General features: G+C 54.6%; 1 protein-coding gene across 2 annotated transcripts in view; it reads left to right on the top strand.

Annotated features, from left to right (window-relative positions):
- CUNH6orf132 (chromosome unknown C6orf132 homolog) overlaps positions 1-21,061 on the top strand; it is a 49,256-nt gene that overhangs the window by 14,177 nt on the left and 14,018 nt on the right. Inside the window, exons 3-5 of one of the 2 annotated variants that reach the window (XM_053905009.1) lie at positions 12,085-12,160; positions 14,601-17,838; positions 18,495-18,643. In XM_053905009.1, coding sequence (XP_053760984.1) covers positions 12,085-12,160; positions 14,601-17,838; positions 18,495-18,612 — 3,432 coding nt within the window. In that variant the 3' untranslated portion in view covers positions 18,613-18,643. Of the gene's footprint in view, positions 1-12,084; positions 12,161-14,600; positions 17,839-18,494; positions 20,081-21,061 lie in introns of those variants that run through there. The other variant, XM_053905008.1, reaches the window with a different exon arrangement.

Here is a 21,061-nt window from a genome sequence, read left to right on the forward strand (position 1 = left end):
AGTGTCTCCAGTGTGTTAACAGAGTCGACAGAGCCACCCCGTCAGGAAGGCGCTGTTGTTAATTCCCATTTTACAGATGGGGAAATTGGAGCACAGAATGGGAAAGTAACTTGCTTAGGGTCACACAGCTCATGAGCGTCAATGCTGGGATCTGGAGTCCCACAGCCAGGCTCCAGAATCCAAGTTCTATTCAGGCCCTCCTATTCTGCCCTCCAGCCACAATCCAGAAGCTTTTTTCTTCCCTCCCAGCACCAGCCTGCAGGCCACCTGCATCTCCCCCGCCTGCCTCTCTGAACCCCTGCCCAGCATCTGGAGCCTGCTGGACACCAGGGTCTCTTGCCTCTTTGGGGTCAAAGACTCCTTTGAGACCTTGATGAGTCTGTGGACCACATAAGTGCAATTTTGCTTATAATTTCAGCAGAGGCCCCTCTGGGGCCCCCAGAAGCCCCCCAGTGATGAACCTCTAGATTAGGAACCCTTAGCCTGATGGCTCATATCCTGGGGACATCCCTGTGCTCCTGATCCAGGTCACAAGATAACAGAGCAGCCTCAACCTCGTCTTTCATCATCTGCTCCTGGATGCAGGGGCACCCAACTCCTCTCCCTTAGGTTCTGGACACGGTCGTTTGCTTTCTTCCAACTGGGACAGGAGGCTGTGAGAATGAGAACCAGGAGGACGAGGTCCTCGTGGGTGTGGGTTCACACACAGATACACACGTGTGCGCAGCCCGCCCCCACAGCCCCGCCAAGTCAAGGTGGGTGGGGAGCTGGGCCGGTGCCCAAGCCCTGCCTGACACTGTCCCTGCCAGGCGGGCCTCACCACTCCCCAGCTTCCCTTCCCATTCTCAGAGGGCACCTCCTAGGCCAGGCTACCCCGGGGCAGGGGAGGCACAAGTCAGCAGTGCCCAAGAAACCAGGTAACAGGCCCAGCAAGGCCCATGCTCTTCCTGGCGTTTCCTCACTCTGCTTGAGACGGAGGGGCAGAGAACTAAGGAATACTTTCGCAGGCAGCTGGTAGCCAAAAGCCAGTTATGAAAAGCACCTCTGGATCCCTTGGTGACTGGGATGGGACCCAACTGATCCTCGAGTAGCTGGCACTGGTCTGGCTCTGCCGCTGGGCTGCAGGAAAGGCCAAGACCTTCCTCTCCTTGGGCCTCTGGCTCCTCACCCATCAATGGGGGTTATACCACGTGGTCGTTCAGGGTCTCCCCAGCTGTGACTTTCTGTGTTAAAATAACTCCTAATGGTGATGCAGGAGGCCCCCCACAAGAAGCCAGGCCCCTCACAACACATGGACCACTGCTTGAGCTCTGTTTCCACTGCTGAAAAGTGGGTGTTCCAGCCACACTGCTTCCTGCTCTGAGGGCCCTGAGATGTGGGTCAGTATCACCAAGCTTCAGGGGCGCCTGGGTGGCTCAGTCGGTTAAGTGTCCAACTTCTGCTCAGGTCATGATCTCGTGGCTCGTTTGTTCTAGCCCCGCATTGGGCTCTGTGCTGACAGTGTGGAGCCTGCCTGGGATTCTCTCTCTCTCCCTCTCTCTCTCCCCCTCCCCCATCTGTGCTCGCTCACTCCCTCTTTCTCAAAATAAATAAACTTAAAAAAAAAAAAATCACCAAACCCCAGAAGTGGGGAGGACCCTGGCACTCATCAGAATGAGAAAACCTGGGGCGCCTGGGTGGCTCAGTCAGTTGAGTGCCCGACTTCAGCTCAGGTCACGATCTCGTGTTTGTGGGTTCGAGCCCTGCATCAGGGTCTGTGCTGAAAGCTTAGAACCTAGAGCCTGCTTTGGATTCTGTGTCTCCCTCTCTCTCTGCCCCTCCTCTGATCATGCTCTGTCTTGAAAAAAATAATAACAAATAAAATAAAATAATAACAAATAAAATAAAATAAAATAAAATAAAATAAAATAAAATAAAGAATGAGAAAACTGAGGCCTGGGATAGGGAGGGTCCTGCCCAGGTTACACAGCTCAGTAGAGGCAGAAACAAAACCTGAGCCTTGGTTTCCTCCCAATCCAGTCCTGTCCATGCCACCATGGGCCTGGGCTGAGTGGAGGAAGGATCCTTTGTCTCCACTTACTGCTACCCCTGAGGGGAGGCTGGACCTAAGACTCAAGCCAGAACTTGCCCAAGCTTTCCAGAGCTGAGCTGATCGAACAGCCAGTAGTGAGAAGCTTGTACTTCTCTCTGGGGCTCCCTCTTGCCCTCCCCTAGTCTGAATCAAACCATCTCCAGGGTGACGCATATGAGGAATTAAAAATTAAATGTCAGTGTGGCAAATATAGGGAAACTGGCTGGACAGGTCCCCAGGGGTGCCCCAGGCGGTGAGAGCTTCCTGGGTCACTCCACCCTGTGAGTCAGGCAGGCCTGGCTGTGCCTGGGGAGGTGTCAGGCTGGGCTCAGGGGAAGAAGCTCTACCCACTCTGGGTCCCTCCCCCCTCTTCCCCTGCACCTGGAAGCTCAGAGTCAGCTGGATTTCTGCTTTCCACTCTGCCCCCCTTTCAGCTCATCTCTGAACTCAAGGCCCAGGCTCCCTTTGGGGTTGGGGCTTGAGCTCCTTGGGGTGAGCCTGGCAGGGCAGTCATGATTGGTTTTTGGCTGATTCATGTGGCTGATGTTAGCTGGAAGGATTTCGAGGTGAGGGAGAACTATTTGGGTGGGGGTACAGGATGGAGTACGCATGGAGACTCCCACGCCCATGGGTGCCTCCTCTACCCACCTGGCTCCTTCCCTCACAGTGAGGGCCTCGCCCTGAACCTTTCCACCCCCCTCCTCCCCACAGACAGCAACGCCTTGGCCACTTTATGGGCTCAGGGATATGCGTAGCCCCCACTTGGGCCACACTCAGGAGGACTAACTGGGGAGGAAGCCTAGAAGTGGACTCGGGTCCATTTAAGTGGGCATGGGGGCGTGTCTAGGGGCCTTTGTGCCTGGGGCAAGGTCAAGATGGGGGTGGTATGGGCTCCAAGGGCATGTCCGCCTGATCCCATGGACTCTTCTCCCTGTAGAGAACCAAAGCAGGGCCCCCACAGCACAGAGTCTAGGGGCAGGGCCTTGCGTCCAAGAGCAGTTTGGGATAGCCGGTAGGCTCAGAGAAAGATGACCTCGTTAGTAGAGTTTCTTCTCTGACCCCCAGGAGGGAGTTTGAGCTGTGGCAGAAGGTAGAAGCCACAGTGGAGGAAGAAATCAAGCTCTTTTAGAAAATGCTCACTGGCGCCCCACTTCAGAGAAGCGTCTCTGTGGAGAACACACAGTTGACCTTCTTGACCCTCTACGTCCTGCCCCTGGCCAGCACCCCCTACCCTCACACTGCTGGTCAAAGCCAAGCAGCAACTAGCTGGGCTTCACCAGCTGGGGGCTTTGAGTACCCGGAGGGGGGTTCCCTATGGCTCTCACTCTGGGGTTCCATCCCCCTGCTCCCGCAGACAACAGTGGTTCCCTCAATCATGGCCCATTCTAAATCTGACTCAGGGTCATTTCCCTTACCCCCTGCAGATCCACACCCCCCTTGTTAGGTGCCCCAACCAAGCTCCAGGAGCACTGTGGTGAGGAGGCTTGCATTATTACCACAATGTGCAGCTAAGACTCAGAGCTGGCCCACGCCCAAGGTCAACCATGTGTTGCCCATTGGCCAAGCCCTTGGTGACCCACCCTTGGGGTTTGGCTGGATTTTGAGGAATCCCAGGCATGAGGATGTATGTGTCCCAGGCATGAGGAGGGCAAGAGGGTAGGGCTGTAGCCGTCAGTGGGGCAAGCCCTGTCCTCCTGAGCCCTTGGTGGGGCTCTGACTCCCTAAAACTTTAAAGGGAAGATAACCTACCCTCAAATAGTGAGTGTTTTTTGCCCTTCCTCCTTCTCAACTCTGAAACATTTGTAGTCAAGGGTAGTAGGGGACCCTAACCACAGGGAAGCACCTGTCTCAGGATTCAACTAGAGACACCCTGGAGGCTGTGCCTGGAGCAGTCTCCAAGTTCTTGGGCCACCGCTACCCCCTGAGCTATGTTAGGACCTGAGAGAAGAGAGGCTAGGGGAAATTACCTTTCTTGACTACTAACTCTGCAGGATCTCTTTAGGTATGTGGTGACCTCTGGTGTCCTAACAAACCCAAGGGAAGTGGGAAATCTCCATCTTACAAATAAGAAAACCGATCCTTAGAAGGCGAGAGAGGGGCACACTTACTGAGCACTGACCGTGTGTCAGATACCTCTTTGATTCCTTTGAGATGATGGAGTTAAATTAAGATTGCCAGTCTGGTCTGCCTGACTCCAAAGTTTATGTTGTGTTTTTTGTTTTGTTTTGTGTTGTGTTGTGTTAAGTAGGCTCCACTCCTAACATGGGGCTTGAACTCATGACCCTGAGATCAAGAGTTGGGGGCGCCTGGGTGGCTCAGTCGGTTGGGTGTCTGACTTTGGCTCAGGTCATGATCTCGCGGTTCATGAGTTCTAGCCTGGGTTGGGCTCTGTGCTGACAGCTCAGAGCCTGGAGCCTGCTTTGGAGACTGTGTCTCCCTCCCTCTCTCTCTGCCCCTCCCCTGCTCATGCTCATGCTCATGCTCTGTCTCTCTCAAAAATAAATAAGCATTAAAAAAAAAAAAAAAAAAAGAGTTTCATGCTCTACCGACTGAGCTAGTCAGGTGCCCCAAGTTCATATTTAAAAAAAAATAACTATTGTATTGGATTTTTTTTTTTAATTATGAAGGAAACAGAAGTTCATTGTTAAGAACTGAGAAATAGAGACACGTATAAGGAAGAAAAGAAAAAGAAATATTCTTGGAGTGGTGCCCCCGCCCCCAGCCTCCCCGGCAACTAATCATTGCTGGATAGCTTTCCAATATACTAGGCTGTGATGCTTTGGAAAGGGCTGCTTGACTGAGCCACGGAGCTGACTTGCACCCTGTGTGAACAGGGCGAGTGAGATGATCAATGATCTTAGCTTCTAGGCGTTGTCCCGGTGTTGGGACAGGGAGGGGCTGAGGCCCAGTTTCAGGTGGAATGCCCCACCTGGCAGAGCCAGGGCTGGACTCTGCCCCAGGCATTAAAGCGGGGAACACTCTCAGGCTGCAGAGCAGGGAGGGGCGTGGCCATGACCGGGGGGGGGGGGGGGGGGGGCGGTCACGCCGGGAGGGGCGTGGCCATGGCCGGCTGCCAGCGGGCAGAGGGGGTGCTCAGAGGATCTTTCGCCTGCCTCTGGTTGGTTTCTCCGCACATAAGTCGGCGTGCCCCTCTCTTGATGTGGGCTGCCATCCTCGAAGTGCCACACGCCCCTCTCCTCTGTGTATGTTTGAGACGCATGCCAGCCTCCAACGTCAACAGCACCCTGGGGCATGGGCCTGTCATTTTCTCAGGACCAGCTCGCCGAGTGGCGCGCGGCCAGCTCAACTGACTGCCGCAGTCAAAGTCCCTTGTCTGAGGTCAGCAGTGACCTCAAGCCCAGCCCTGCCCGCTTGGCCTCACCCTGTGGCTCCGGAACTCCTCCTTTATTCCAGACAGAGAACCATCTGGAGACAACGGCGCCTCCTGTCATGGAAATGCGGCCCCGAGTGCCTAGGCCACTGCCCACCAGGCGGAGGGTGAGCCGAGTCACAGGCAGGACACCTTCTGGGCCTGCATTCGGAGCACCATGGTTGAAGCGACCCTTAGCAAGCGGTTACAAACGAGGCAGGGAGGCCCAGAGACAAGTGACTTTGCTCGGAGTTGAATGGTGGTAGGGTTGGCTCCAGAACACAGGCTTTCCACCTCTCCTGCACTCTTTCGACCTTTCAGTCACGTAACGAACTTGTTGCGTTGTCCATTCTGTGCTCAGCATGAACAAAGAATTAGCTGTTACTTGACCCAACAGGAGACTGGGCTTGGACAGCAGAGACTACACTCACCTATGACAGGTTCTGTCTGTGCTGGAGAAGCGTGAGGGCAATACTATGGTGGCAAAGAGGGTAGGCCCTGATGTTCCAGTTTTGGCCCTGCCGCTGACTAGCTGTGTGCCCTTGGGCAATGCTCTTAGCCTCTCTGTGCCTCAGATTCCTCTTCTGTAAAATACAAACAACCTGCCTCGTAGGGTCACCATGGGGACTTACTGGGCTGCTACATGTGAGGTACTCATAATCATGCCTAGCACATAGTAGGCACGTAAATAATTGTCAGCTGTGATAATAGTGCACACAGGAAGAAACGGGGTAGAGAAATTAACTCCATGGAAGGCTTCATGGACAAGGGGCATTTAATCTGGGGCTTAAAGGGTAACTAGGAGTTTTCCAGGCCAAGAAGAGCATCCTAGGCAACATCAGGGCAAGAGCAAGGCTCTTGCTCTCAGGAGACCCAAGAAGACATGGGAATGAATCCCAAGCAGCTGCAGTGGTTCTCAACAGGTGGGGGAGGAAGGTGTGACCAAATCATCTAGGGGCTTTTTCAAGCTATTCACCGTCCCCCAGAACCTCCAAAGGGTGGTGTCTCTGGCTTACCCAGGATCCTTGCTGCGAGGAGCCCACTTGCTCATGAGTGAGTCGGGTCCCCACGTGCACTGGAATGGGAAAAGGATGAGAACCACTAGCTGGAGCCCAGGGATTGTGGGGTAGGGGGGGAGAAGATGGCAGGAGCTGCAAAGGGGACAGCTTACGAAAGGTCTCAAATGCCATGCGAAGGTGCTTGAATTTCATCCTCTGGACCAATGGAAGGCTTCTGAGCAGGGAAGCGGCTTGCTTTGAGATCCATTTTACAAAGAACATCCTGGCATCAGGTTTGAAGAATGGAGTGAGGCAGAGGCCAGGGAAGTATCTGGAGATGATGACAGTAGTCTGTCTATCTGTCTGGGTAAGAGACAAGACAGTGAGGACTGAAGAAGGGATGAGCTTGGGGGGTGGCAAGAGGGAGGGCCCCAGGAAGTGCCTGGCAAAGTTGGGTGACAAGCGGGGCGTGTGGGTGATGACTGGGTTGCCTGGAAAGACCGTGATATAACTGGCTGTGTGTCCTTGGGGAAGTCACTTAACCTCTCTGTGCCTCTTTCCTTTTCTGTAAAACGGAGGGAGCAATAACAGCACCTATGTCATCAGGTTGTGATGGAAAGTAAATGAGTCAAGAGACAGAAAACACAGAACGGGGGCATCTGGGTGGCTCAGTTCATTGAGCATCCAACTTCACCTGAGGTCATGATCTCACAGTTCCCGAGTTCGAACCTCACATAGCACTCGCTGCTGTCAGCGCAGAGCCCTCTTCCAGCCCTCTGTTCTCCTCCCTCTCTCTGTCTCTCCCCCATTCACAATCTCTCTCTCAAAAATAAATAAACACTTAAAAAATACTAAAAAAAGAAAACACAGAAAGAGCACCTGGTGCAGAGTAAGTACTAGGAAGTCTGCGGCTGCTGTTATTATTGCTGAGACTGGAAGGACTGGGGATGGAGGGAGAAGGTGTGAGGCGCTGATATCCGGAGGATAGAGATGCTCTGAGGCCCTCTCTGCACCTTCTCACCTTCTCTCTTTTTGATGGTCTTATCTTTGCTTGTAACTTTTTTTATTTTTTATTTTAAATTTTTTAATTTTATTTATGAGACAGAATGCAAGCATGAGCTGGGGAGGGGCAGAGAGAGATGGAGACACAGAATCCAAAGCAGGCTCCAGACTCCCAGCTGTCAGCACAGAGCCGGACGCAGGGCTCGAACTCATGAACCCTGAGATTATGACCTGAGCCGAAGTCGGACGCTTAACTGACTGAGCCACCCAGGCGCCCTTTAACTTTTTTAATTGTGAGCTACATCTAACATAAAAGTTACCATTGCATTGGCAATTGGTTACCATTGCATCACTGGCATTAAGTAACTTTTTCTTTCAACCAATCCTAGTGTGCGGAAAAGTTGCAGGAAGAGTAGGAAGAACTCTCTAGAGCCTCCGCCCAGATTCCCGCATTTTGCCAATTGCTCCCTCCATCCTTGATGTAGACACATTGTTTCTTCCTGAACCATCCAAGAGTAAGCTGAGACATTGTGTCCCTCCGCTCCTAAATACTTTAGCCTGTGTAGCCTAAGAGCAGACATTTTCTGCACAACTACCAAATTCAGGAATTTAATATGGGTATGATACTATTGTCTAATGCATGTTTATATTGTTATTGCCAATCCTCTCGTTCTTCATGGCACACACTCCCCACCCCCACCCCAAGATCCAATCAGGATCACACACTGCACAGAGGTGTCACCCGCCAGCCCTCTTCTTAAGGAGGCTTTTCCTCGGTTCTCACATCGGGGAATTCAGCGCCCACGGAGGTGGATGCTGTCTACACCTGTGCATTTATTTGCACACTGAAACAGGGCACCATCCAAGCTGGGGCACTCAATGCCAGCTGCCTGGGTCTTCCTGGGGAGAAAAGGGAGCTCACCTCCTGGGTCTGTTTTTCTAGGATGAAAGTTAACACGGGTTTGTATTTGCCTCTCCCGGACACGCACGGCTGAGTGAGCCTCTGGGGCTATGTGGGCGTGAGTGGGAAGGGGCAGGGCCAGCTGGGGCTTGGAGCTGCTGGATGGAGATGAGGTTGAACTCAGGCACGTGCCCTAGGGTGGTGAACAGTGAAGGGCCATGGCACCTGGAACGGTGTAGTGAGATGGTGGGCGTGTCCTGGGACCCCCATGCCGGTAGGGGCAGGGGGACCTGAAAAGCCAGACCTCTGCCCGCACGGCTGTTTCCAAGGCTGCTCATGAGACAGGCTTTTATCCTCTGGTCTTGGGAGTCTAATGCATTTCCAGAGTTCCTGAAGATCGAAGGGTAGGGTTGGCAGTACTATCTCTGGCCCATGAAGTCCGCCCATCCCCCTCTTCTACGCAGAATCATACTTAAGCACCTGGTGTGACCCAGGAGGCGTTTCAAGGATTCCAGAAATATTTGATTGTTCACAATTTGTTCACGTTTGTGGGAGAGGAAGATTGGAAGACATAGCCCTTCAACTAACCCCGGCTTCCTGGGTTAGGAATATTATCTCATTTGATCCTCAGAATGCCCTGCAAAGGAGGAAATATCTCCATTTTATAAGCAAAGAACATGGGTGATCTATAGAAAAGATAAGTCGGGAGGCCTAGGTTTGCACCCTGGGTCTGTTAAGGGACTGGAGATAACATAGGTAAAGCTCCTAGTGCTGGCACACCGTGGGTACAGAAATGATGCTTGGATATTGCCGTCACCACTGCTTGGCCAAGGTCACACCCCTGGCAAAATTCAGAGCACAAATGGACTCTCGGGCTTTCTATGCCGAATCCCCATGTCTTTTTACTTTTCAATTATATTCAAAAGAGTAAACAGAAGTCTCAACCATGGCTTTTGAAGGTCTGGCCCCCACCTCATCAAAATCAGAAGGTACATACTTGGTGAAGGTTAATAGACAATCGGTGGTGTGTGTGTGTGTGTGTGTGTGTGTGTGTGTGTGTGTGTTGCATCTCAGAAGGTCTTAGGAGACACTCCTCGGATGGGCTGGCCCCCGTCCCTGCCCCCGGTTTGGATCGCTGGGTTTGAGAGATGTGAAAACAGGTGTGTGGCCGTGTGAATCAAGTAGAGGCAGAAAATTACCAAGAGGCAGACAAGAGATGACGGCTCAAGGTCATTTCAGCTTCAGAATTCTTTGAGAATGAGATGAGTTGTTTGTGGCCCCCAGATGGCCAAAGGGTAATTCTGAGGTTGCCCTTTGTAACCCAGGTTCTCATGGATATTTTCAAAACATCTTTCTTGAATCTCCTGTCTTAGATCTGAAGCTATTAGGTCATTAAGCCCAGAGAGTCAGCACCATTGGCTCATCAGTGAGTAACGACTTGGCTTACTAAGTGTCCAGCTTTGGGGGATTCACATTGGTCACATAGGTCCCTGGGCTCCAAGGTCAACCTCACCTCACCTCACCTCACAAGAGAGCAAACAAAAATCTTCCTTTGAGGGGCTTGGCTGTAGGTTGCTCCAAACAGCATCAGGTCAGTGAGGGCTCCTGGTGATAACGTTTGCTGGGCTCACATTTAATGGGCTTTCGCTACACGCCAGGAGCAGAGTGCTTTTTGTGTATTGTGTCATTTATCCTCCCACCTGCCCTAGAATAGGTAAATTCTATTTTTATCACTACCTTATAGGGAAACTGAGGCACAGAGAGCTTAACCAGTTGGCACAGTCCTACAGCTAGTTGGGAATTACTAGTCCTACAGCTAGTTGGGAATTCCAGCTAGATCTGCAATTCAAATCCAGACAGTCTAGCTCCAAAGCCAGTGCCCTTAGCCCCTTTCACCTCTGCCATCCTGTCGGAGGCGCTCAGCTAATCCTTGAAGAATGAGAGATTTTAGAGAAACAAAATACCGAGGGATGGGAGCACCACAGACCTGGGGTTGGTAGTGCTAGTTGTGTGACTATAGACAACTTAGGAAATACTTCTGAGCCTCAGTGTCCTCATCTGGTAAATGGGCATAGCGTCTTCTTCATAGAGTAGTGTGGTGGAGATAACGTGTTTCGAGCATGGAGCAAAGGGGTATTATTGTTAGAAATGGAGGGCGGGAGGAGGGGCACAGCCTGACCAAGCATCCGGGATGAACATGAACTCCGTGTGCGGTTTGGAAGTACGGTGGAGAGGGAGGTGTCCAAGCTAGAATGTGAGATGGGTGTAACAGGTGAGTGGTACGTAAAAGCTGGGGCTGGGAAGTGCAAGGCCAGGTTGTTGAGGGCCTTGGAAACTACTGTAAAATGCTCCACAGCTCTCCAAGGCACAGGTGTGTGGACTTTGTCGATGTATGGAAATATGTGTTTGGGGAAAAAAAAATAGAACGTAAAATAGTATGTTCTAACCGACAGCTGTGCACACACATTGTGGTCTGTTAGGCTTAAGATCAGAAGGGCATCTGCAGCACTATAAATATTCCAGTTCACCACTTTTAATTAATTTGGTTTCCTGGAAATACCTAATGAAAACCAAGAGTGAACAGGAGGCCAGGCTGAGGAATTTGGCTTTTAGCTTGTGGATGTGCCTGGGGCGCAAGGCAGATTCGTTTGTTTTGTTTTGTTTTGTTTTGTTTTGTTTTGTTTTGTTTTAATTGAGATAGAATTCATAGACAGTCGATTCTCATTATTTGCTGATTCTGTATTTGCGAATTCGCCTACTCGCTAAAATGTATTTGTAGCCCCCAAAGCACTACTCAAGACACTTTGGACATGTGCACGGCTGTGAAAAATTGGAGTCACCTGATGCGCATGGTCCCGGCTGAGATCAAACAAGACATTTTGCCTTCTAGCTTCAGCTCTCATACTGTAAATAAGTGTCCTTTGTTCTTTAGTGCCATATTTTTCATACTTCTTTGTTTTTTGTTGGTGATTTCACTATTTAAAATGGCCCCCAAGCATAGCGCCCATGTGCTAACATTCCTAAGTGCAAGAAGGCTGTGATGTGCCTTACAGAGAAAATATGTATGTTAGATAAGCTTTGTTCAGGCTTGAGTTATACTGCTGTTGGCCCTGAGTTCAATATCAATGAGTCAACCAAAAATTAAATAAGGTGTCTTTAAACAGAAACACACATAAAATAAAGTTATGTATTGATCGGTTGATGAAAATGCTATGATGCAAGTTTGCAGGAAACTAATCTGTTTCCCTTGGGGCACTGATTCTGCATTTTCTTTCTTTTCTTTCTTTCTTTCTTTTTTAATTAATTTATTTTTGAAAGAGAGAGAACACAGGCGGGGGGAGCGAGGGCAGAGAGAGAGGGAGACCCAGAATCCGAAGCAGGATCCAGGCTCTGAGATGTCAGCACAGAGCCCGACGCGGGGCTCGAACCCACAAGCTGTGAGATCATGACCTGAGCTGAAGTCTGACGCTTAACTGACAGAGCCACCCAGGTGCCCCAGATTTGGCGTTTTCTAATTCAGTGTCTGAAGCAACTTTAGGAACCATAATTTGTGCAAATAACAAGACTCACCTGTACATAAGATTCACCCTTTTAAATGAGCCCTTTTATATTTTAGTATATTCACAAGGCTATGCAACGATCACCACCACTGCTGATTTTCGAGCAGTAAAATGACCTCCGAGAGCAGCAAGAATTATTTGTCTGTCTTTCCTCATTCCCTGATCTCTCTGCCCTCTTTCAGAATGCCCAGGAGAACCATGGACTGGCTGTGCCCACCCCCTCTGTCCCAGGAGACTTTGCAGACAAAGAAGTGACAGGTAAGGGGACTATGGGTTTGGGGCTTCTCCCATCTTTCTTTCCTCCTTCGGCCCAAGCATCTGGCCCACCCCAGCTGGTGATAAAGCCGGAGTCCCCAGGCCTCTTGGCTGCTGGCTGCAACCAGTGGGGGTTGAGCAGAGCCAAGGCTGGCTAAGGCCAATTCCAGTGGGGGGAAGATGGTGAGGGCCAACACCAGAGCAGGGTCAAGGGCAGCAGGAAGTGGCGGAAAGAACCCGGAGTCAGACCCACCTGGCTTTCAATCCCAGCCCTCCTACAGATGAGCTTTGTTCCCTTTGGGGAAGTCATTTAACCCCTCGCACGTCTGTGTCTGCAAATGAGCCATGGCAAACCTAAATCCAGTTCTGGAGGAGGCAGTGACGTACTGGATGGGACTTTGGTCACTTCTTGTCACACTGAGGCTCAGAACCCACCAATGACTTCCCATGATGCTCAAAGCAGAGGTTCTTGCCAGGACTTCCAGAATCTGGCCTCACCTGGCCTCATCGCCTGCTTTCTCTCCCGGTCTCACGCTGCTCCCGCCAACCCGGTATCCTTGTTGCCCTTCAGCACCTGCACATTTCCACCACAGGGCCTCTGCACTGCGGTTCCCTCTGCCTCGGCTGCTGTTCCCCTGTACACGTGTACAGCTCCCTCCTGCCCGAATGCCCTCTGTGCTCAGATGCCAGCTTCTCAGTGAGGTCTCCTCTGACCACACTATTCAAAGTGTCACCCCAGCACCCCTGGGCTGTTCCCACATATCACTCATCATCTGATGTGTGGCAACAATTTATGGATGTATTATGTTCATTGTTTGTCTCATTGTCCCATTAAAATGTAAGCTTCAGGGGCTCCTGGGTGGCTCAGCTGGTTAAGCGGCCGACTTCAGCTCAGATCATGATCTCACGGTTTGTGAGTTCGAGCCCCACAGCGTGGAGCCTGCTTGGTATTCTCTCTCTCCCTGTCTCTCTCTGCCCCTCCCCTGCTTGCACACTCTCTCTCAAAATAAATAAACAAACTTTATATGTTAAAAGAGAAATAGTAAGCTCCAGCAGGGCCAGTATTTTGACTACTTTTGTTTTGTTTGCACTGCTGTCTCGCAGCTCCTACCGCTTGGGTGCTTAATGAATGTCAGTTTTTCCTCCTCCCCACTCTCGTTTTGTCTTGAAGTCAGACAGCTGGGAGAAGCCCTTCAGAGCTTCACATTCCCCGGGCTTGTGCTACAAAGTGAGAGGAGGGAGGCAGAGGACAGGCCACCTAAGAGAGAAGTAAGCAGGCCTGTTGGTGGCCTGCAGACTCAGGGTGTTGGGGGTGGGGAAGGGCTGGGAACCAGGTCCAAGAAGGGAGGGGTGTGAGCTGCTGGGGCCAGAGGTTCTCAGCATCTGTCTAGCACCCGTGGCTGTCAGGCCACCTTCTTTCCACATATCCCCATCCCACCCCGCAGGCCAGACTCTGTCCCAGGAGCTCTCTGTGAGGCGGAGAGCTGGCTTCTAGGTAGACTCGGGATCTTTGGAAAGCAGGGGTTCCATGTTTTCCATGGAAAGACCATGTTCCCTCCTATGAGTCTTTCACCCAAAACTTTCTACTGAGAACGTCTCCAGGCCCCTGACCCACGACTTCCCGTCTTCCTCCCACTTGTCCTGTCTTACAACCTAAACAGTTAGGTGCAGGTGGTTAGTAATCCAAGCAGTCGCCATTCATAAGGTGCCTACTATGGGCCTAGCACCATGGTAAGCCCTTTACGTCTTTTTACACGAATCCTCTGGTTAATCCTCCCAACAGCTTTACGTGGTAAGTGTTGACATTATGCCCATTTTACAGATGATGAGACTGAGGCTCGGCAAGGTTAGCTGGCGTGTCCAAGGTCACACATCTGGTTAAGCAGTAGGGCTGGGATTTGAACCCTGGCCTTTCTGGCTGTGTATCAGCCAAGGCCCCCATGAGAAACAGATGGCATACTCAAAGGGGATAACCAAAGGGTTTCATGAAAGGATGATATGCAAGGAGGGGGGCAGCGTTCGGGGACTGGAGTGGGTGGTGACACAAGCCCCAGAGGCTGAGGGAGCAGTGGGGAGCTACTCCTGTATCTTTGAGCTGTGGGACGGGGCTAACCTGCCAGGAAGGCAGCCTTTGGCGACTGTGGCCCGTCAAGAAGGGAGGGTGGGGGGATCGATGCCCTGGCCTCTCTGCGCCCACCCTCTGATCTGCCAGCAGCAACCATTGGCTGAACCCACCTGGAGCCAGAGGATAAGGGAGCCCCCGGGCCAGAGCAGGGCAGGGGAGAGTGAAACAAACGGAGAATATTCAGTACAGGCTCCCGAGGAGGCCGAGCCCAGGATAGGCAGGGGCCCCCTCCCTGGAAAGGAGAGGCTCACTCCCAGGACAGCTCAGGACCTCATGGCCTCCCGGCCTCCCTCTTCTTTTGCTTTTCCCTTCTTTCAGGTACCAGCTCACTCGTCAATGGCAACCTGCGCCTGTACAGCTCTGTGGGTGACCTAAGGCCGGGGCACTATGGGCAGGACGCACTCATCCCTCCCCCTCCCCCAGGCCCGGCCCCAGGGCCACCCCCAGGCTTTTCACAGCTTCGGGAGGAATCCCCCCCACCTCCACCTTCCATGGCTCCCCCACCACCTCCCCTGCTGCTGGAACCCCCACCCCCACCCACCACGGCCCCACCTCCGCCCCCAGTATTGGGGGCCCAAGCCCCCCTATCCACCCTTTCCTCCCCATCCACACCCACCCCTCCTGACTTCATTCCTCCTGCCCCACCCTTGGCCTCTCTAGCCCCACCTCCACCCCTTTTGCCAGCCCCAGCACCCCCAGCATCTCTTCATACAACGGGGACTCGCTTCTTTCCCCCTGGGGGTGTCACCAAGTGGAAATCAGAGGTAGCGCTGAATGGCAGGCAGCCGGAGACCCCCAGAACCAGCCCCCCCCAGAGCCCAGCTGAGCCAAAGGGGAGTCTTCTGAGGCCTAAGCCAGAACCCCACCTCACTTTCCCCCGCTCATTCAAGGTGCCTCCCCCAACCCCAGTCAGGACTTCGTCCATCCCAACTCAGGAAGCACAGGGGACGTCTCCAGAGGAGGAAGGGGCCACCAAGAAAGCCCCCAATCGACTCCCACTGCCTCCCAGCTTCCACATCCGCCCAGCGTCCCAGGCCTATCCGGACAGGGCCCCTGAGCCTGACTGCCCAGGGGAGCTCAGACCTGCAGCACCAGCCAGCCCCAGGCTGGGCCAGTCCCAGTCCCAGTCCCAGACTAAGGAATGTACCGAGACTCCTCCGCCAGCCCCTCCCCTGCCCCCTCCTGCACCCCCACTCCCTCCCCCAGCACCGCCACTTCCCCCAGCTGCCCCTCCTTTGCCCGCTGCTGAGAAGGCAGCCCCTCCACCTTCTAGGTTTACAAAAAACTCCAAATCCAGCCCCCCAGCCCCCAACCCCAAACCTAACCCCCCCAGTCCGGAGGACACAGCGTCTTCAGCGCCTGTGGACTGGCGGGATCCCAGCCAGATGGAAAAGCTGCGGAGTGAGCTGGCAGCCTATCTCTGTGGCTCCAGGAGGGAGGATCGATTTGTCAGTCACAGGGCAGGCCCAACAGCGGCTTCGCAGGAAAAGGAGGGCAAGAAGGGCCCCAGCCTGCCAGAGAAAGAGGCTCCTCCCAGCCTGCCGGAGAAGGAGATCCTCCCAAGTGTTCCCGAGAAGAGTCCCTCCAGCCTGCAAGAGAAGGTGGCTGCCACCAGCCTGCCCCTTCCCCCTGTGGACTACATCTCCCAAGACCCCCCAGCTCCCAGTGTCCGGCAGATCCGGAGCGAGCTGGAGGCCCGGCTCTCCTCATCAGCAGAGAAGGAAGCCAAGCCCAGCATAGGGTCTCTGCCTCCCAAGCCTCGGCTAGAAGCGGGAAGAATCTTTGAACATAGGACGGATAATGGCGAATTCTCTAAGCCTGTGGCCAGGAATCTGCTGCCTCCAACCACCACCCCTCTGCCAACCACACCACTACAGTCCAAGGCCACATCTGTGCCAGCCGCACCACCTAAGCCCACACCTGGACCGGCCACACTGCCCAAGGTCACGCCTGCACCGGTCACACCACCCAAGGTCACGCCTGCACCGGCCACACCACCCAAGGTCACGCCTGCACCGGCCACACCACCCAAGGTCACGCCTGCACCGACCACACCACCCAAGGTCACGCCTGCACCGGCCACACCACCCAAGGTCACGCCTGCACCGGCCACACCACCCAAGGTCACGCCTGCACCGGCCACACCACCCAAGGTCACGCTGGGGCCAGCCACACCATCTAAGGCTGTGCCTGAGCCAGCCACACCATCTGCAGCCACAACTGTACCCACCACATCATCCGAGCTGACAGCAGAGAAGAAACTGGTCCCCGCTGGGCAGTGGGAGAAGCCAACCCCCCAGGAACTTACAGTGGCCCCCCAGACAGAGGCAGAAGGGCACCCCTCAGAGGCCAGTAAGCCTCCTGCACTGGGAGCCCTCTCATCTCCAGCCCTCCCACCAAAGAGATCCCCAGGCGGCAAAGGGGTAGCATTTCTCTACAAGCCCCATCGCAGCCAGGAAAGCCCCAGCCAAGAGGCTGCTGTGGCAGTGGGCGCGCTGGCCACAGGGTCGGTGGGAGGGTCATGGGAACCTGTGGAGGTGAAGGAGCCCCAGGGGCTGCCAGATAAACCCCCAACCTCAGCCCCGCCTGCCGATGAACTGCTCAGGCACCCGGTGACCGGAGAGGTGGTGCAGCCCGGCTCTCCCATGGCTCTGCTCCTTGCGGCCAGGCAGAGGGCACAGAAGGGAAGGCCGGGAGGGGCCGCCCTGGGCCGGTCCTCCCTGCCAGGGAGTCTCCGGGGCCACGGCAGCCAGCCCCAAGCAGGCTCTGACAGCATCTTCCACAAGGAGGGCCGGCCCAACTCCTTCACTGTGGTCCCCAAGTCACCCAAGGAGGCTGAGAAGGACCCCCAGCCGGCCTCCTCAGCACAGCCTCCGGTACCCAGTCAGTGGAAGCCCCAGCACCCCGGGGACCCAGAGGGCACTGAGCCAAACCACAGACACAACGGGACAAAGGCGGGGGCAAAGCCGGCGTTCTCCATCCTCCCCCAGGGCCGCCTGCTGCCCAAATCCTTCTCGTCCCCCCCTTCTCCTTCCTGCAAGAGGGAAGAGGAGGAGGAGGACGACGACGAGGGGGAGTTCTGCTTTGAGGTCATCCCGCCGCCGCCAGAGTTCAGCAACGACCCGGAGCCCCCCGCCCCCGCCCTCCGGTATCTGGGGCGCCGGGGATCCCCTCCTCGGAACAACTTCTTAGACTTGGGGCAGCCCTTGGCTTCTCGGGGCTTCTCGCGCTTTCCAGCCGGGGCGCACCACGCCGGGGCCGGGGGCCTGGAGCGCTTCGCCGGCGGGGGCCGGTCGCTCATCAAGAAGCGCCTGTACGTCGGGGAGCCCCAGCGCAGCCCCGGGCAGCCCCGCGGCGGCACCGCCCGCAGCCTGAGCTCCCCCAACTGCTTCGGGCCGCCGCCTGGGGGCCCGGAAATGCGGCGCGTCAACTCGGCGGGCCGCGCGCCCCCCGGCGGCCTGCACGCGCCGAGGCTGTCCATGGAGGGCGCAGCCCGCGGGGAGGCCAAGTTCAAGGCGCCCGGCGGCGACTACGGCTTCTCCCCTGCGGCCGGCAGGTGAGTTGGGAGTGGGGCGAGGAACAGACCTGGGGTGGGAAGCCAGGTGAGGGAAGGGTCCACCCGCGGGCTACAGAGAAGCCCACCAGGCCACGGCCACCCGTCCCGCGACATTGGGTTGTCTCCTCTCTGGCTCTCTGGACAGAGAAAGGAACACGAGGAGCTCTTTACCTGGAAAGGGTTTCCCTGACCTGCGTCCTCGTTTCCCACCATTTCACTTGTTCTTCCTTTCTCCATCCTCCTGCTTTCCCCACCAGCTGGCTCCCCCTCTTCTGCTGCCTCTTTCCCATCCCCCAGAGGCTCAGGGCTTCAAGCTCAGAGTGGTGTGGGTGGAGACCTGAGTGGTCCTTGGCTGTGGGGATTTCCCAGCCGCACAGAGAAGGATCCAGACTCAGGCTAGGAGTGAAGAGTTCTGAATAGAAGGGTATTAAGCAAGTACTCTGTGGCCAGCCAAGCCTAGACAGGAGGAGGAGCCCTGTGTCTGTTGAATCAATACTGCTGGACTAGGGTCCCACCCTGTCCACCGGGGCTTGTGTGGGCAGATACCATAGCGCTGAGCCATATCTTTCCCTCTTGCGCCCGGAAGGAGATGGGAGGGCTGTTGGTTAACCAGCTGCAGATATTAACCTCACCTCTCTCCTGCTCCCCCTCCCCAGGTCTCCCCACGGAACCCCCCACTATGGAAGCCCCATCAATACATTCACCGTGAGGCCTGGGACCCGCCATCCTATCTCCTATGCCTACTCGGGGAACCACCGGAAAGCCCCATCCTGAGCCCAGGGTGTTCTCAGCTCTACTCCAAGGAGTCAGACCTGGGCACTTGTTTTTTGCGGGGGTGGGAGGGACGCAGCAGGTGTTAGGCGGCCTGACTTAAACATGCAGGAGTCTTTGTTACCCGAACACAGACGGAGGACGAGTGAGAAGCCGTGGGAAGATGCACAGTGGGTTTCTGTTTCCCAAAGCACTGGCGTGGCTGTGGACTGTCTGCACATGGGGATGGGAGGGGGAAGGAGGGAGGAGAGGAGGAACCTTTAAGGGCCTGGAGCCCGAATTTCCGCTATCTGGTACTGTTTGCTTTAGCACGACTTAAAGCAGTTTTACCAGCGTGGACTCCTGAGCAGGTCCTGAAAGCAAGGGGTGGGGCACTAAGTCTGAATGGGAATCCATCCCAGTGGCTGTGATTGTCTGTCCAGTGCTCCCAGAGGGCTGAGGCCCAGCTCCATCTGGGTAAGGGTGCGGGGCACTACACGTTGAGCTCTTTAGCCTCCGCCGGCCCACCATTTGTCACCCCAAGAGGTGATTCCTAGGTTCCTAGCATAGAAGCCACATTGAGGTGGGACCAGGAATGTGCACATACAACCTGTGGAGCAGGTACTGGAACAGAGTTCTTTGCATTGGCCAAGGGTGGGGATAGCGGGGCGGATGGTTCATTTTCCCTGGCGCTGGCCCTTAGCCACAGGGAAGCCTAGAGAGAGAAGGAAGACTTGGCAAGTACAGGATGGGAGACAGAGGATTAAGTCTTGTTTTCCTACTCAGACCCAGGCAGCCATGATTTGGGGGATTGGGCCCAAGGAGCCAGAAGACCTGGGAGCTGGACACCAAGGCCTAACCTAGGCAGAACCCATTTGGGATTTGGAGGGGGCATCCTACCCAACCACCCCTCCCAATCCCAACACTACAGGTCCCCAATATTATTGGGCTTCAAAATGCATAGCAAAGATGCTGGAAGATGGGGAGTGGGAGGCGGCAGAGATGGGCAGTCCCAGACCCGAATTCTTGGGACCAGTCAAGGCAGGCTGCCTCGGTAAGGAGGAATGGGAGGGAGTGGCCAGCCTCAGAGAAGCAGGCCGGTAGGACAGCCAGGAAGCAGCACCCTGTGGGGGCACAGTGTTGGACCTTTAGGACTTGAGGTCACTAGCCAAGATACAGGTTGTGGGGACAGCAGGAGAGCCACTTCAGGGAAGGACAGCGCAGGCACCCCGATGGCACAGGATCTGGTTACCTGTGTTCAAGAAGTGAACCCCGCCCCAGACCAGCACTGGCCCTCTATGTATGTATGTATTTTCCCTGTACGATGTTTTATAAAAGAGTTCACTAATTTATCTGCTGTGTAAGGTTTGAAGGGTGAGGCATGGGCTCCCAGCTGTATGTTGCTCTGGAGTAGGAGGGGAAGGACTGGCTGTCACTTGGCTTGGGAAATAAACAGGCCAGTGTGGAATGGCCTCAGCTCTGTGGCTGTGGATTGATGACTGGGAGCTACCTCGGTGTGATGAGAGGCTGGGAGAGCTCCGCTGGGGAAGCCTGAGCACGGGGGGGTGCCTGACCGGGTGAGCCATTTTGCGGGGCCCACGCTTTCTCTTCTGAGCCTTAGGTTCTCTCTCGAAAGCCTTCAAGGGGAAGAAGCAGAGCTACAGTCTGGTGATAACAAACTGTGTCCTTGAGCAAGTCTCTTGGACTCTCTGAACCTCAGTCTCTTCTTCTGTGTAATGGGCATGATGATAACGCGGACCTAATAAGGCTGCTGAGAAGATCAGAGACAGTCGTGCGCTCATTAACGAGTATTTGAGTGACTCTTGGTGGCAGACGCTGTGCTTAGCGTGGATATACATGACTCTTGCTCACCGCAAGTCTGGTGGAGGAGGGAGGGGCTAAAAAGAACACCCAGAAGCATCACACATTGTAATAATCGGTGGGAGGAAAAGGGACAGGGTGCGTGAGAATAACCAGAGGGCAGGGAGAGAGGAGTGGATCTACTTTAACCTGGTGGTCAGGGAAGGCCTCTTGAGGTGGTGACATTTATGCCAATTTGGGCAAAACACCCAGCAAGTGTCTGGCGGTCAGTGGTTGCTCAGTAAATTGCATTTTTGGCTCGTGACTCCCTTATGTTTGTGTGGGCCCTTCCACAGTTTCCCGTAAAGCTCTGACGTGGTATCTAAAGCTTTTCCAGAAAACAGAACCAGAGTCGTCATCTCGAGACAGTGTCCGAGAGAGAGTTGTGTTTCCTCCTCTGTCTGAGTCCTCTGTGGCAGGTGGGGGGCAGGGGAGACCAGGGGGAGGCTCATTGTTCATCAACTTATGCTTCCAAGAGGGGTCTCCCAGACCTCCCCTATCCTGGGGCTTCCTCCTCCTCCTATCCTTCCGCTGTGAGGCCCTCATCCTGGTAACACAGAGGACAGGGACCCCCACTCCCAGTAGGACTTAGGGCTCTGCCTCTAGCTGCTCA

Source organism: Panthera pardus, unplaced genomic scaffold (assembly GCF_024362965.1).
Source record: "Panthera pardus isolate Hobbes unplaced genomic scaffold, ASM2436296v1 HiC_scaffold_17, whole genome shotgun sequence".
Taxonomy (NCBI): Eukaryota; Metazoa; Chordata; class Mammalia; order Carnivora; family Felidae; genus Panthera; species Panthera pardus.